The sequence below is a fragment of the Hoplias malabaricus genome, chromosome 1, assembly GCF_029633855.1.
Source record: "Hoplias malabaricus isolate fHopMal1 chromosome 1, fHopMal1.hap1, whole genome shotgun sequence".
Taxonomy (NCBI): Eukaryota; Metazoa; Chordata; class Actinopteri; order Characiformes; family Erythrinidae; genus Hoplias; species Hoplias malabaricus.
In genome coordinates, this window is record NC_089800.1 from 69,276,973 (window position 1) to 69,292,867 (window position 15,895).

General features: G+C 38.8%; 2 protein-coding genes across 3 annotated transcripts in view; one reads left to right on the forward strand and one right to left on the reverse strand.

Annotated features, from left to right (window-relative positions):
• Positions 1 to 8,315, forward strand: part of cnksr1 (connector enhancer of kinase suppressor of Ras 1) — a 53,541-nt gene extending 45,226 nt beyond the window's left edge. The window contains exons 17-21 of one of the 2 annotated variants that reach the window (XM_066672070.1): positions 2,707 to 2,780; positions 3,879 to 3,952; positions 4,089 to 4,191; positions 4,365 to 4,543; positions 4,875 to 8,315. In XM_066672070.1, the coding sequence (XP_066528167.1) occupies positions 2,707 to 2,780; positions 3,879 to 3,952; positions 4,089 to 4,191; positions 4,365 to 4,543; positions 4,875 to 5,192 (748 nt within the window). In that variant the 3' untranslated portion in view covers positions 5,193 to 8,315. The remainder of the gene's footprint in view (positions 1 to 2,706; positions 2,781 to 3,878; positions 3,953 to 4,088; positions 4,192 to 4,364; positions 4,544 to 4,874) is intronic. The other variant, XM_066672078.1, reaches the window with a different exon arrangement.
• Positions 8,316 to 10,890: 2,575 nt separating this feature from the next.
• cldn23l (claudin 23-like) lies at positions 10,891 to 15,329 on the reverse strand. Its single transcript, XM_066685953.1, has 2 exons — positions 14,564 to 15,329; positions 10,891 to 13,756 (listed from the first exon to the last, which is right to left on the reverse strand). The coding sequence occupies exons 1-2, from the start codon at positions 14,810 to 14,812 to the stop codon at positions 13,319 to 13,321; spliced, it is 687 nt and encodes a 228-aa protein (XP_066542050.1). The 5' UTR covers positions 14,813 to 15,329; the 3' UTR covers positions 10,891 to 13,318.
• Between the last annotated feature and the right edge of the window lie 566 nt (positions 15,330 to 15,895).

Below are 15,895 nucleotides of genomic sequence, written 5' to 3' on the forward strand. Positions count from 1 at the left end.
GGGGGAGGAGACCATTTGAAATTAATGGAACGATGCTATCTGTCAGAGCTACTTGATGTGTATTGGTTGATGACCACTTAGAAGTTGAAGTTGGAGGATGACTGTCTTCATCTTGATTTGGTTGGCTCGAGCCACTGCTGGATGCAGACTCCAGCAAGATTTCAGGGTGTTTCTTCTGTAAGAAGGAAAGCCAATCAATATTCTCCCAGTCCAAAGACTGCTCATGCTTTGGTTAAAAGTGCAAGCAAGTTTTTATGTTATACTACAATTACTTTTGTACTGCAAAGATTATTGGATTCTCTGCCTCTCTATAATGCTGTGCCCAGACCCCTGCCTCTAAGGCTACTTTGCTTTCACATTATATGCCAAGATTCATAATTTGGACACAAGCAAATGAGAAACAGTGTGATTAGATAGTCATTATAATTTTAAAAGAGAGTAGTTTATAAGAGAATATTTTACATGTTTCAAGTGATGAGTAAAGTGTAATATATTATTGATTGATTCACAGTTCCCAATGCAAATACATGCCATGGTCATAAAAAAAAGATGGATCACAAATCTGTAAACTTACCTGGAGGTGCTGTTTGAAACTTGAGGTAGCCTTTATGGAATCACAGACTGGAGCACTGCAGTAATTGCAGATTGCTCTGTGGTTTCCATGTGTTGTGGGAAGTTGGCTCATTCAAATGAATGAGCACAGATGTCCTTTTACGCATGTTATCATTTTGCATATTGCTGTAATTACAAGAATCTAAAGTACAAACCAGATCTGGCCCTCAATTAGCTTATTTCACTAGAGTGTACTTCAAACAAAATGTCCTAAATGTTTGGACAACCATTTTGAAGACTTGGATAAAGCAAGATATTCTGGAAAATGAAGTGTTGTTCTATAATTTTCCACAATTAAAAGGTTATTACAATTTTCTACTTTCTGCTTTATATGGTATGGTTTTTAATGTTCATTTGTAGTTTTAAAAAAGGCCTATTTAGTATTATAAAATATTGTGTCCTTAAAATAATATCTGTGAAATTCATGTTGTAATCATATGCAATATATACTGAAAAGCTTCATTGTTAAATACACCTTAATTATGTATCTTGAATTTCTTTGAATTTCATGGAATTCCAATTCTACTTCCTGCACTTCGGATTTGAATTGCAATTCTGCTTCCTATTTGCAATCTCAATTCTAATTCATGAACTGAATGGGAATATAGGGGTCATTCTCAATTCAATTTTTGTTCAACCCTAGGTGTATGTCGAAAATTTTAATGAGGGTATAAGGTTCCTGATTCTCTGTTGAATGAGAGTGTAATTACTGTATGATGTAAGGGGTATTGCACTAATTTAGGACCCGGACGGAGCTGCTCTACTGAGTTAAAAGGCGCCATCTGTAACAAATTTACTGTACTTCATCATAAAATGTCCAGGGTGTGTGGTCATGTATTAAGGAAACAGGCTAGATTGAAGCACTAACATCCCCTAGAGATGGGGGTGGAGGCAGACAGCTCTCCACTGTTTTGAAACTGTTTTATAGTTCCCAATTTAAATGCTTGTTGTCAGTATTACAGATTGCTCCTTTAACAATAACAGTTTTAAATTGAGTTGTGTTTGAGCAATACAAAGGTCCATAATATGGCGGCTAGTCTGTACTGTGATGTAAGCTGCAACCCATGAATGCATAAGACCTTGGTCCTAGTGGGTCAACTCATTGTACAAATGCATAAATATTATTCTATGGCCTTTTGAGTCTCAAAGTTCTTTAAATTCGAATGAAGATCAACAGTGCCTCCTTCTGGCTGTTACTGCAAAAACTTTATTGCAAATCCAGTGGAGAGGAATCTCTGAATAATTGCCAAGTTAGGTTAGACTTTGTGGTCAGACCCTGAGCTGCTAATATTTTGGTCTAGTTTTGTTTTGTTTTTCCTCACCACAGTGTTTTGAAAACAGTAGCCATTGTTTTTATTATGTTTCCATAAGCTAATTCATCACCACTGATTTATGTTAAATAATTAAATAAAACCCACATTACGCTTTTATATATCACACTGCTTTTACACGGTCTGTAGTTGTGAAAATACTATAGACAAAGATAATAACACTGATCCAAATACACCATGTTTACTGGGAAGGACTTAGCTTGAGCTAATGATTCTAGAAGGCAACAAATACATACATACATACATACATTTTCTTTTCCGCTTCTCCATTTCAGGGTCGCGGTGAGGCAACAAATACTAAAAGATATTACTATTAACTAGTATCTTTAATAACTAATCATAACAGCAGTGTTGCATAAAGCAGCAATATAATTAATACAACATGGCTATTTTAAATAAAAAATAGTGTGTAGAAAAACAACAAAAACTTTGGATATAAAAAGCATCTGTTAAAATCATTATTATGCAGCTGAAAAAAAAAGAAATATATGAGGAGACAGATCTACAGTAGATCTGTTGGTACAAGCCTCATTCAGGAGAGAATCCACAGAGGAGAAAAATGTACAGCAAATCGGACATAATCTACCAATTAATGTCCGCCGATGAGTCCACATTCATAATAAAGTGATTTGTATGATGCAGCCAATACAGAGTGATACACACAAACACTTTAATTAGAATTAGTTAACTTTTTTGTTTATTAAGTACAGAATGAGTACAGTAGGAAGAACCAGTTGGTTATTTGTGTTTTTGCCTCCAACAGATGGATCAACTGTCTGATCACAACTATTCAGAAATATAAAAAACTGCAACAGAATCCTCCAGCCAGTGAACACGGTATGTGGAGCTTTTTTGTTTGGTGTTGTATGATTATAAATGTAAAAAGATAATAAAATTGTTCTGTATTATAAAACTCATAGTATTTTTTTTGTATTTTCAGGTTTAAAATCCTCATTACTTTATTGGAAATGAATAATAATTGGGGATTTGGGGCTTGTGTTTTTATTTATTTATTTACTTTTTTTTCCTCTTTAAAAGTTTTCACATTCATGATTCAATGAAGATTCCACTCATATTTCTCCTGTTTTGAATAATTCAATAGCAAAAATGTATCCCCGCTACTTAGCCCTAACCTTGAGGGTAGGGTGTCTCAATTCTTGTTGGGTAAGAGCGGTAGGGTCAAGGTCAAGAGGGCTATATACCCCTTGAAACAAAGGGCAATGAACACCTTTTGGAATTCCTGCCAAGATGGCCACAAATTAGACCAAAAAAGCCACACATGCCGCACTAGTTTCAGTGCACTGTGTCCCCTTATTTCATAACAAGCAGAAAACATCCCTAATTCTTTGCCAATGTCTTGGAGTTTCCAGTTCCACCTTCAATGGCAAAGGTGAAGCAAGATGCAGCAGAATATGCAGCTGAATTCAACTTCATATTGCAGTGTTAGGAGATATTAATAATATAAGAGCATGATAAATTGAAATAGGTTAAAGGCCAGAATTTCTGATATCACTGCAGACTGGCAGCAGAAGTGCTGCTCGCTCTTTGCACTGATGACGTATCATGCTCTTGAAGGGCTGTCCCATTTCGTACGGGAAGATTTTGTTAATTACAACTTGTACCTCCGCTCCAGGGGACAAGATAACACTCAAGAACAAGGGACAGGAGTAAAATTCTGAAACGGGATTCACCCAAAATCAGTAGAAAATCAGAAAAGCTAAATTGTCTTTGAGGACTATTTTTCCTCACAACACTTTGCATGTATCCCTCCACCAAGAATGGGTCTTAGGCCACAACCTAACAAAACCATCCCCAGACATCAGGCAGTGTATTCAGAAACATGTGATGACTTTCTGAGTTTAGAAACATTAAACTGTTCAGACGTCTGCTTCTATTCACCACCACTGTGAACAATTCTTGTGTTTGTCCTGACAGAATGTTACAGTGAGACAGAGTCAGAGGAGGATGGATCCAACTCTCCGCGGACTATAAAGAAAAAAGTCTCCACGGTAATGGCACACAGAAACAGCTGTAGATATGTTGGACTGATTAACACACCTCCACAAATACATGATCTCTAAACAATAATTATTTAATGTCTGTAATCAAAAGGCAGCGCACATGATTTTTTTCTGTTTGTGGTAGAAGGCCCAGTCCAATACACTCCCTCGGACACTGGGGAGGAAAAGCAAACCACCAGGAGGCGTTGGAATGACCACTTCCCCAGCAGGGGGCACCAAAACTACAGGTTTGTGTGTGTGTGTGTGTGTGTGTGTGTATGTATATATATATTTGCACAGAGCAATTAGACTCAACCCTGAAATCTGAATTCATCAGAGTCAGTAAAATAGGCATTAATCAGAAATATGTGATTGGAAGATCATGTATTTATTGGATCTTTTTGCTCTTTCTCTCTCTCAGGAGCAGAGGATGAGATGGGGGAGTTGTTCAATAAACTGAAAGAGGGAGGAGTGTCTATAATTGGTCATAACCAGCCAGTCACTCACGACCAGCTGAGGAGGTCATTTATTCGCAGAAACAAAAACCCTGTCATCAACGAGAAGATCCACACACTCCGAGCACTGCAGAGCACACTCAAGGTGACACACACACAGAAACACACTTCTCCTTCCACTCACTGGCCACTTCTTTAAAAAACACCTCCTTTTTTATTTGCACATACTGGCTACTGTAATATAAACATCTTTTTACTTTCAATCACTTGACACTTTTTAGAAACTTGTATGATCTTGTGTGTCCGTTCACTTGTCACATGATTAGAAACCCCTGATTAGAGCTAACCCAGCATGGTGCTGAGCTGTCCAACCACTTCAAAAAGATGTTGGAACTAGCCATACATTAATAAAGTGGCCAGAGATTATATTTGTATGAATCATGCAGTTCATTATCATTTTTGGCTGTATCTTTTAGGCGAAGGAGGCTGAGCTTCTGCTCATTAATAAGCTTCTGGAAGATCAGGACTTGACGCCAACAAAATTCCGCCAGTGGAAGCAGAGGAACGAGGACCTGCACCACGAGATCGAGAGACTGGCAGCTGAAAAACAGCAAAAGAAAACCGAACCGAGCCTAGTGAAGACTGTAGACGAGGCGTGCTGTCTAAATCTGAGTGACGGAGAGCAGCTGGTGGATGCTGAGCTGCCCAGTGATGGAGAGCCTGTCAAGGATTCAAAACTGGAAAATGCCGGAAGAGCGGAAGGCAGCTCTTCTGATAATTACTTCTATATCTGAAATCATCTATCAACAGCCGGTGGGGGACACTCTGGTGGAGATATGGCTGGAAATGTGGCCCAATGCTCCAGAGGCCTACTTCCTAGACATGGATTCAGCCTAGTCTTGAGTTCAGTTGTGGCGCCAGATAAAATTCTTTTTAGTCTTGGCTTTGGCTTTATGTGGATTTGAGAGAATGGCTCTAGTTTTGCCTGAACCCCAGCATAACCCACGTTCTCAGAACCTAAAGATATCTAAATCTACTCTCAAAACTGACTCAAAAAAAACATAATGAGTGTAGTGATGTGTTCAGGACCTGTAAGAGCCTGGTAATGTTTCAGTTTCTGGACTTCAATGTTTTGAGAAGTAATGGACGTCAGTGTTGCTAAGCAACATGTATAATCAATTATTTTAAAGCTAGTTTGCATAGCCAGCTAGTCGCAAGGGCTCGTTTTGAATGAGCTCTCTTCTGTTCTGTTTTTTTTTTCCCTCTTCTCCCCCCAAGGCCCATTTTACCCATAAAGTTCATCACGACTGTCCAGATCTAAAATCACACAGACAGATCAGTACCACTAAAGGATAAAATGTCTTTAATGTAAAGGGATGGACCTTTCAGAGTTATTCACCCAGTATAATTTAAAAAGCCACACTTTTTAATTAAATTTTGGACCCTGAAGTCATGTAATTGTTCTGTAGTAAGCATCATGATCATACAAAGAATTCTGAATCTAAGCTGGATTTCACTGTGGTGGTATAAATGGATTGGATTTTTGAAAACCACTGCTATCTTGTGCTGTGGTATTCAAAATGGCTCCAAAATTGGATACTCTCATTTGCAACATCTTTAAGAATTGCCTGACATTATCATGAAAGCTCACTAAAATACCCCAAGTGGTAGTGTGGTTGGTGGCAGTCATGGCCTTAAAGAATGGAGGCAAGCTTGAGACTGGAGGGTCATTGATTCAATTCCTAGGACCAACAGGACAAAAAAAATCCATGGATGAAGTTCCCTTGAACAAGGAATCCAACCCCTAAACTGCTTTGTGTGTGTGTGTGTGTGTGTGTGTGTGTGTGTGCGCGCGCACACTAACTGTCTCTAGAGTGCATGGCTAAAACAAAAAAAAGATGCTTGTGTGTGTTTAAGTGTTCACTACCACAAATAGGTTAAATGCAGAGAATCAATTTCCCAAAGATATTAATAAAAGTAACTCTCCTTCTGAGATTTCAGTTGTTTTATCCAACAGTTTGATGAGCTAGTGTTGATTTATAAGTGTTACTGTTGCAGTTTTTTAGTTAGAATGAGTGTTTGCGTATTTGAAATGTGGATGTACAATTATTAATGGCCTTGTAACCCAGAGTCCCCTGACAATGGAGTAAAGGACATTTTATTACTGTTTGTTTGTTTACCATAAGGCGTGATAGCAGACAATTTTAAAAATCTCATTCATATTTGTCATCAACAAATCCATCTAGAGGGCGGCACAGTGGCGCAGCAGGTAGTGTCGCAGTCACACAGCTCCTGGGACCTGGAGGTTGTGGGTTTGATTCCCACTCTGGGTGACTGTCTGTGAGGAGTTGGTGTGTTCTCCCCCGTGTCCGCGTGGGTTTCCTCCGGGTGCTCTGGTTTCCTCCCACAGTCCAAAAACACACGTTGCAGGTGGATTGGCGACTCAAAAGTGTCCGTAGGTGTGAGTGAATGTGTGAGTGTGTGTTGCCCTGTGAAGGACTGGCGCCCCCTCCAGGGTGTATTCCCGCCTTGCGCCCAATGATTCCAGGTAGGTTCTTGACCTACTGCGACCCTGAACTGGACAAGCGCTTACAGATGAATGAATGAATGAAATCCATCTAGGCTTTAGAACTCCTTATAATGGGCATGATGCATGATTTCAAAGGTCTGTTAGCCATGTGGTCATCACTGAAGTCTCCAATCCCTGCTGGACCTGAACTGATGTTTAATAGTGTTCTGTAAACTTTGTCCAACAACGGAAATAAATGGAAGTCAAAGTCTCTGTAGACTTTTTATGGAAGTGGACTCAAGTATCAGAACTCTTTCTGGGGGCTGTTTTTCTGATGGACTGTCTATAATGAAATATATATAAGAACAAAGCCAACCAGAGGCGTACACTGGACATTAAAAAGGCCTTTAATTTTTACATATAATCATTTTAAAATTATATTTTTTAGATAATATATGTATTTTTAACCTGTTCTGTTTGTATTGCATGTTGTGAATATGTACAATGTTACAGAATACAGAAAAAGATTTCAATGTATATGACGCAACCTACTGATGGAGTTTCTACTGATTCTACAGAACAAATAAATATGATTTATAGAGAACAAAGGAATGATAAAATATAGTTTTACAAGTGTTGCAGTGTTCACGTTATTTTGAATAACATCTGCATGACAATGCTTACAAAATTTAAATTCCAGAATAAAGATTTTGTTTAATATGAATAATATAGTATCAATAATACAGTATTGTACAATGTCAACACACAGCACAGTGCAAAATGATCAGGCACCTGAGAAAATGAGATGTAAAAAGCTATTTATCTGAGCAGCTCAAAAACAAACAAACAAACCCTTAATACTTGAATAAAAACAAATTACATTATCACAATAAGTAGTGAAATTCTGTGTGTAAATGTGTTGGTTTGCACGTCTCTCCTGGTGGCAGTCCAGTTTTATTTGATTATCCTTCAATACGTAGTTTTACCAGTTAATTAATACTTCATTATTATAAATCAAGTGTGCTGTTTATTTAACACATCTGTATGATCAAGGAGAATATCTGGAAGCAAACTTTGTTCTTTACACCAGCACAACACATCTACTTGTATAAAATAATAATAATTATTATAATAATAAATTAAAAAAGTACTTTTACTGCTTTTGCATTTATTGTGATATAAATAAATGTATATAAGCATGCTTGTTGAGAAGATACAATTATTTTGTATAAGTTTGTGCCTAAGACTTTCGTATAATTAAACTGGTTAAAAAAAAAGTTAATTTGACACAATTAAATCATTTTGACACAATTTTGAGATTTTTTGACAAGTTAGTAATTCATAAATGCATAAAATGTATGTAATGTTATGTGCAATATTACATGACACTTGTGAAATAACGGAACGTGTACCAGCTTTTCATATTTAAAATATAGAACACAAGTAACTGAATTCCAATAGTTACAGCTTAAATATACAATGTTGAGAATACATTTAATGGATTACATCAATGGATTTATATAAATAACATTTGTTCACTTTCAAATTAAATTGCTGTGTTCATTTATTACCTATAAGCCCTTACAAAACATGTTTACAGTTCCATTAGTAGCTCCTCGGTCAAGCTGTACAACACAGCCGGAGAGAATCGTGTTTATTGTCTTGGAAACAGTATTTTATGTTTAAGATTGTAACATTGTCAAAGGCTCCTCTTCCACAGAATGCGGGCAGCACGGTGGCTTAGTGGTTAGCACATTCGCCTCTCAGTCCAAGTCCAATCTGGGTGGAGTTTCCATGTTCTCCCCGTGTCTGCGTGGGTTTCCTCCGGTCTCCGGTTTCCTCCCACAGTCCAAAAACATGGAGGGTAGGTGAATTGGCTTCTGTCTAATAACTGTCCTGGTGTGTGAGTGAATGTGTGAGAGCCCTGGGTGAAGCCGATGCAGTCCTGCAGGTGGACGGTCGTTCCTGGTCGAGAGTACGCTGTGCGCGTTTGGCTGCCGCTTCTCGCCAGTGAGTGAGTGGATTGAGTGTTCTGAGCAGTGAGAATTGTAAAGCGTCCTTGGGTGTCTAGAAAGGCGCTATATAAGTCTAACGATAGATAGGATTGTTTGAAGTAAGTCATTTTTTGATGCTGTAATACTTAAATGGTGAAGAATTTCTGAGTTTTTCTATCTTTAACCATGTTCATAACCTAATGGAGCCATTTTCCAACTCTAAATGGTGGAGCTCCAAAATTCCACAAATAAATAAGTTTGCCTCTTATAATGTAAAGAAAAGCAGGTCTTGTGTCACTGGTGCTACTATTATTTTAAGAGGATTGGTTTCAAAACAAAATGCGCAAAAACAGTTAAAACCTCTAAATATGTATTTAATATCATTGAATATCTTGTTTGTTTACACACTTTAATACTCTACTCCTTTAAAGCAAATGTTGTATACATTTAAGAAAATCTATACTATATCTAGCTAGTTGTTAGAATATAGAAAAACACAACCAAATATTCTTCTTAATCTGCTATGCATAGTGTTATTGCCCCAGTCATACTGTTTTATAATGTAAGAACAAATATTCCAAATATTCTACATTATTTAGAAGCATAGCTGGCCAGCTAACAGGCACTTGTGGTTTAGCACACCACAGCAGATGATTTTCCAGTGAAATTAGTCTCAAAACACATATATTTAGAGGATAAAGCCTCATACCTGTGAGCATAAAGTCGTGTAAGCTACATTTCTCTCTTTTAACCCAAACTCAGTGCTTAAGTCACCACTGCAGTGGGCTACGAGACTATTTTTCTCCCAACACTTTTATTGGTGTGACGTCACCAGTCAGTGAGCTCCCACAGCGCCCCCTCCACGTTACTCTCTTAAATGCACATAAATGAACTACTTGAGGTCCTCGGGTGACATCAGTCCCGAGTTACGATGTTTCGTGGTTACGACACATCTCCCATTTTACTGTATAAAGCCTTGTTTCGACTTAAGTGGTTTTGCGTCGTAAACGTCGTAATGCGAACTTCGTGTTTGTTGTGCGCGGCGGACGAATACACGGTTACGCGGCTCGGGACCGAGGAGGATAGGTGTTAGGATACGATAAGTGCTTACAGTATGTTATTTACGTACAGTATGTATGTATGTTCCGACTTACACCGAAAATTGGTTTACAAGGCGATGTAGGAACGTCGTCGAGGACCCCCTGTATATGGAATTTGACACACCACACACACGTCATAAATACTGTCCTCATTTTGAGATACCATCCATATTTTAAATACACAAAAGTACAGTATATTTCATGCAGATTTTCCAAAATCTGGGTGCACCATGCTCCTGTCCCCCAAAATGTAGATGGGATAACTTTTTATTGCATTCAGCTTTAAAGTATTCACCCCATGTGTGCAATTGCTGTGTTCACTGTACCCGATGCAAAGTCTCAGTTAAAGGGATCTAAATGCAGCTTCCCCACATATACACAACCACTCAGCATTAGGCTGTGTGTAGGCGTTTTTGACCCAGAACCAACATCCAATTTCATTGCCTTTACCTCACTAATGTTCTTGTGGTCGAATGCCATCATATCCTCACAGGACTGGCCCAGCATCTAGTATAAAGTCTGTAGTATAAAGTACGTTATATGGCTATAAGTTGGTGGACATCTGTTCAGTCAATTTGTGATGACTGAATGTTTTAGTTATGGTATCTTTAAAATGTCAGGTCTTTTAGAGTGTTCCAAGTAAGCATTGGTTACTACCTACCATAAAGGATCAAGAAAGTTAGTTTTAGTCCCTGCCAAAATGGAAGAGATGATGAATGAAAGAATACCCCATTTTTGTTCTGAATAAATCACATTCAATGTGTAGAAGCCTTTTAAAAAAAATCGACTACACTCTCATATCCAGTAATTTGGAAGTAGCTGCTGGGCATTAATAGTACACAAACAAAAAGTCACATAAAACCAAATAGGGTTTTATTAATATTCTTACACAGTTTTGAGCTTTTCATTGTTTTTAAAACATAAGAACCCATCCTTTGTTAATGTCCACTATTATATTAAAGCTTATGTGGGATTGTTTGAAAGAGAAGAATATTTTAATAAAGTCACAGTAAATATCGGGAAGATAACTGTCCCAAATATTCATATGAATTCATTAGAAAACACTCCTTATAACTTCAGGATGAGTGGGCGGGGCTAAACTTTGTGATTTCCAATACTCAAGCTGCACTCATTGTGTTCAATTCTGCAAACAGCTTGCATAACCACCTTAGAAATAACACGAGAACATGCGCTTAGGGTCACCATTTTCAATGCAAAGAATGCGTTAGAGGGATATAAGGCCTCCTTGGCACTGGGCTGTGGAGGAGTGGAACTGCATTCTGTGATATTTGATGGAGCGCCATCACACCAGACTTGCCAGCACCACCTCCAAGTAATAATATACATTTATACTTCTAGACTAAATTAATTACTTAAAATATTATTCTAATAAAGTTTAAAAACAAGCCCAAGGGACTCCATAAAGTATTTTTTATATATTCATATTCCAAACTGTCCCAAAGAAGAAAAAAACACATTTCTTCTGGTCTATACACTTGAACTACATTCGTTTTCAACACTGTTTAGTACACTTTATTCTTCATTGAAGCCTCATGGTTCTGAAACGTTAACCACTGCCCAAAAAACCTGCACAGTCTGAACCCACCTGGACCCTGATCCCGATAAAGTGATTAAGGCTCATTTATGCTCCCTTTATGTACAAAAATGAAGACGTCCAATTCAAACTAGGTAACCGTCACTGCTCCTACTTCCGTGTGTCCGTTACATTGGCGGTACGTCCACTAGAGGGCGCAGCTCAGAGTCAAAAGTTTCTGACAACACACAGCGATGGTGTTGGAGTCGGTGGTGTCTGAGGCACAACACGGAGATGGACAGTTCATTTGACTTATATCACCACTGAGAGACATTGACAGCGAAAACCGTTTCCAGTGCTTTTGTATGTCTGTCACGGGGGTCCATAACTAACGAAGTTTAACTTTTGAGTCTTGGTTCCTCTTGTTTTTCTTCTTAGAAGAAATACCCATATTTTTGGGCATGCTTCTTGACAATGTCTGTTGGAAAGTGCTACATACACAAAACTGTAATAATCCTTTAGCATTTAGCCCTCTGTAAATATACTATTATATCCAGAGCATTTACACTAAAAGTTTAGATACTTTTTTTTCAGTCCAGACAACATAGACAAATGGTGATTTTCCAGTGCATGGTCCCTACTTGACTCTGCTTGGCTTTACTCAGCTGTTTTGCTTTTTATTTAGGCAAATCTGGTATCTGAAATTACGCTGGGGTCTCTTGAAGAGGTTCAGATGCTCCTTGGATTGTGGCCGACAAAAGACTCCAGCGAGAGCAGTATGTACAACAATGAATGAAATAATTCTACTGATCTTATCTGAAACGGGGTGTGGAGCCATATCCAGTCTCAAAAGAAATCCAATACACAACAACATAATGAGTAAACAATGCTTAACCTTATGTCACACATTGTGGTTTTCAAAGTCTGCAGTTTGCGTTAGAGATGGTGGTGTATTGCAATGTCAGAGGCTACATTTCACGGAAGAGCTGTGCTAGTGAAAAAACCAGGGACTGAAAGCGTGTTGAGCCTCAAGTAGGTACCATGCAATGGAAAATAATTCATCAGTTCCTGTTAATATTTTTAATATTTATATATTTATATATAGGCAGAGATATGATGTTAAACCAACATGGTAAAAACAGCATCACCTGTTGTTAGACAATTTTTAAAGTAGTTCTACTCATCATGCAGTCCTTGGCAGGGTTCTTGAATGAGTTGTACCCTTGCTAAAATAAGCCTTTTTTTGTCAGCACAACTTAAGTTACATAGTGTGAAATTTTCACAATGAGCAGACCAAAAGAAACACTGAAAAATAATTGATTTCTTGTTCTCCAGTATAGTTAACGTTTTGGAGATACAAGATTTTCTTCCAACGGTGATGATATTAACACTTTTTCTAATACTGCAGTTCAAACAGAAACAAACATAAACAGCAGTAACTCTAGAACTGGGGTCGGTAGCCATAAAGTCTTTGTTATGATAATGTTAACTCAATTTTGCTACAGTTTTCACACATTCCGAATAAATTCTACCCCCTCCTCGCCCAGCTCCGCCCCACACCCAAGCAGCCGAAAAACAGTGATCCTGCGGGACGCTGAGTCAGATTTGGTAGTTTGTTGATGTTTGTCATGTTCTGTAGTGCAGCATTTTCTGTACTGAATCCAGGTTTTCTCAATGTATACCTCATCTGTTTGGGAGTAATCTGTGGTCAGAATTTCAAGCAGGAATGTTGCCTGTTCCAGCTCTGCTTGAAATGTCATATTTCAGTAGAACTGTGCTCCATCTAACTGCTGACCTCATAGGCCTCGGCCCTCTCCGTGTGAACCTGTTTGGGGCAAGACGGACACGTCGGGCGTCTGAACCCAAACAGCAGAGCCAGGCCCCCAAGGAGCTGTAGCCCCGCCCCCAACCAGCCAAAATACAATGACCCTGCGGGACGCAGAGTCAGGCTTGGCAGTTTGTTGATGTTCAGCCCCCGTAGCTCGGACACGCTGGATGCTAACTCTGCCCCCAGAGCCGGCAAGTGGTGAGTGTATACGGCCGCAGCAGCCAAACTCAGTAAACCCGCCAGTGCCACCATCAGGCCGCCTCCGGCAGTGACGTTCCTCAGGGGAGCATCCGTCCAACACCGGAGTCCAACACTCGCCAACATGATTCCAAACCCACACACAAACAGAGAGATCAAAACCAGGACCTGGGCTGCTCGGACATGGGAATCATGCTGGGAATAACATGACAAACACCAAGGAAAACAATCATGATTAGGGAAGTCAGTTTCAATTTTGTCAGTTTTGATTCTGTTTGATTCTAGATTAGATTTTATCTCCAGTTCTTTTTATACTTGGAGCAGTGCTATGCACTTTGGATTTTGACACACATTCTTACAAACCCCATTAGTAGAAAAGATACAATATACACAATATTTTCACTGTGTTGTTTTCACTGACAACTCTATGAACCCCATTTCCAGAAATGAATGGGCAATGTGCTAAATGTAAATAAAACCAGAAAGCAATAACCTGCAAATCATTTAAACCCTATACTTAATTTATAACAGTAGAAAGAATTATATACACACCCCCATACAGTATATAGAGCTCATGGAAACTTCCTGCTTAAATACTTCACTGAAAGTTTAAAGTAATATTTGAATTGGTTGGTTGTAGATTCAGATTCTTAGCATGTATTGTTTTCAATTGAGTTATATGTAAACATTTTGTATGATTATTTTGGCCGTTGGGGGCAGGGTGAATGAAACAACAGTGCTGATTCCTCTCTCAACATCCACAGCTAACCTCCAACTGTTCCCTGGGAGATGGGCTCTGCTAACTGCCCTTAGTTCACTAGTGTGTGCTCACTGTCATGGATGACTTAAATGTGAAGGCACAATTTCGTTGTACATTGTGTAATGACTGTAAAAGCATGTAGCTTCTTTGCTAAAACAGAAATGAGGATATCATTTACTGAATATTATCACAATTAATTTTTGTTAATTAATTAATTATCCCCCATATAAAACATACCCCACCTGATATGGACCAGACACCGGCCAGCACTCCCTGAGCTCAGAGTGCGCCACCTGCAGGCAGCTTTCCCACAAACCGTCTGAACGAAGGAGAAGGAGATCCGCCCCCTTGGCTCCACCCACAGCTTTGCCAACTCCACCCAGCCGAGCCTGTCCCTCCCTCCACTGCGGCGTGATGGCCGCTGTGAAGAGCAGCACCAATCCCAATGGGGCGAAGACGATGCCCATGACCATGGAGGCCGGGGTGTGCATTGTGGGTAATGTAGAACCCCAGAGAATTGTGTGGTACTGAAGGAGTTATTTGTTTTGGAAGAAGACCATAATCTTCATATGAGCTTATAATGAATGTCCAGGGTCCAAGGAAAACAGCAGATATATAGTTCCTTAGAAATTCAACACTGGCGATGGAAAATGGTTCTGAACGAAAGAACTGTTGAGCTGTGACGATTATTTGGATTTCAGCATATTATTTTTATACTGATGGGAAAAGTAGCTCCCCACCTAAGAAATATAGGAATATAGTTCTCTGGAAAAGGAAAATGGAACTGAAAATGACTCAGCACTCAGGAAATCCCGCTGAGAGTGGTTTATATAGTTCCTTAGAAAATTAACACTAAGTGTCCAGCTTCAATGATGATAGTTCCCACTTTCCCATGGAAAGCAGTGGTGAACTGAAAAGGCTATTCTGGCTGCAGAACTCTAATGTGGTTCCCTGGAAAAGAACTGTTGAGCTGAAAAAGTTATTTGATGTCTTGTTCTGTGAATAGTCACAGACTGGTAATGTATTTCTTAATTATAAAATTAAGAAATGCAGTATTGCACTTTATTATTTATTATTATAATTATTTTTTACCAGCATTACAGCATCCTTCTCTTCAGATGAGTGGGTGAAGTAGTTCAGAAATGGAGCGTTGCCCTGACAACGTTATGCAGATTTCTTACATATCTTGGTATGGTAATGAATGATGCAAAATATAGCTCTTCAGATATTGAGCTGCAGAGGAAAAGAGAGTTGCACTGGAAAGATCCTGTTGTTGTTGATGGTGTTTTATCAAAGGATTTTTGAGCAGAAAAGGTCAGGATACTAGCTCTCTTCATAAACAAGTGTTTTACTTCTCACAGTATGGAGGACTGTTGTTGAAGATATTTCCTGAAAAATTGTTATTTGAGCTAACAGAAAATGTTAAATGTCAGTGTCCAGCTCTTTAATGGAGGTTGGAAATAGCTCCTCATACAGGTGGGTTCTGCAGCTCCTTAGATGAAGACAGTTATTACGATTTCAGCTTCCCGTTTGGATCGTAATGAAATTTCCCTTGGAAATTAGAAAAGAAACAT

Coding starts and splice junctions, on each gene's coding strand:
- cldn23l (XM_066685953.1), bottom strand. CDS start 14,812: ATGCACACCCCGGCCTCCATGGTCATGGGCATCGTCTTCGCCCCATTG. Junction 13,757..14,563: donor CGGTGTCTGGTCCATATCAG/GTGGGGTATGTT, acceptor TGTTATTCCCAG/CATGATTCCCATGTCCGAGC.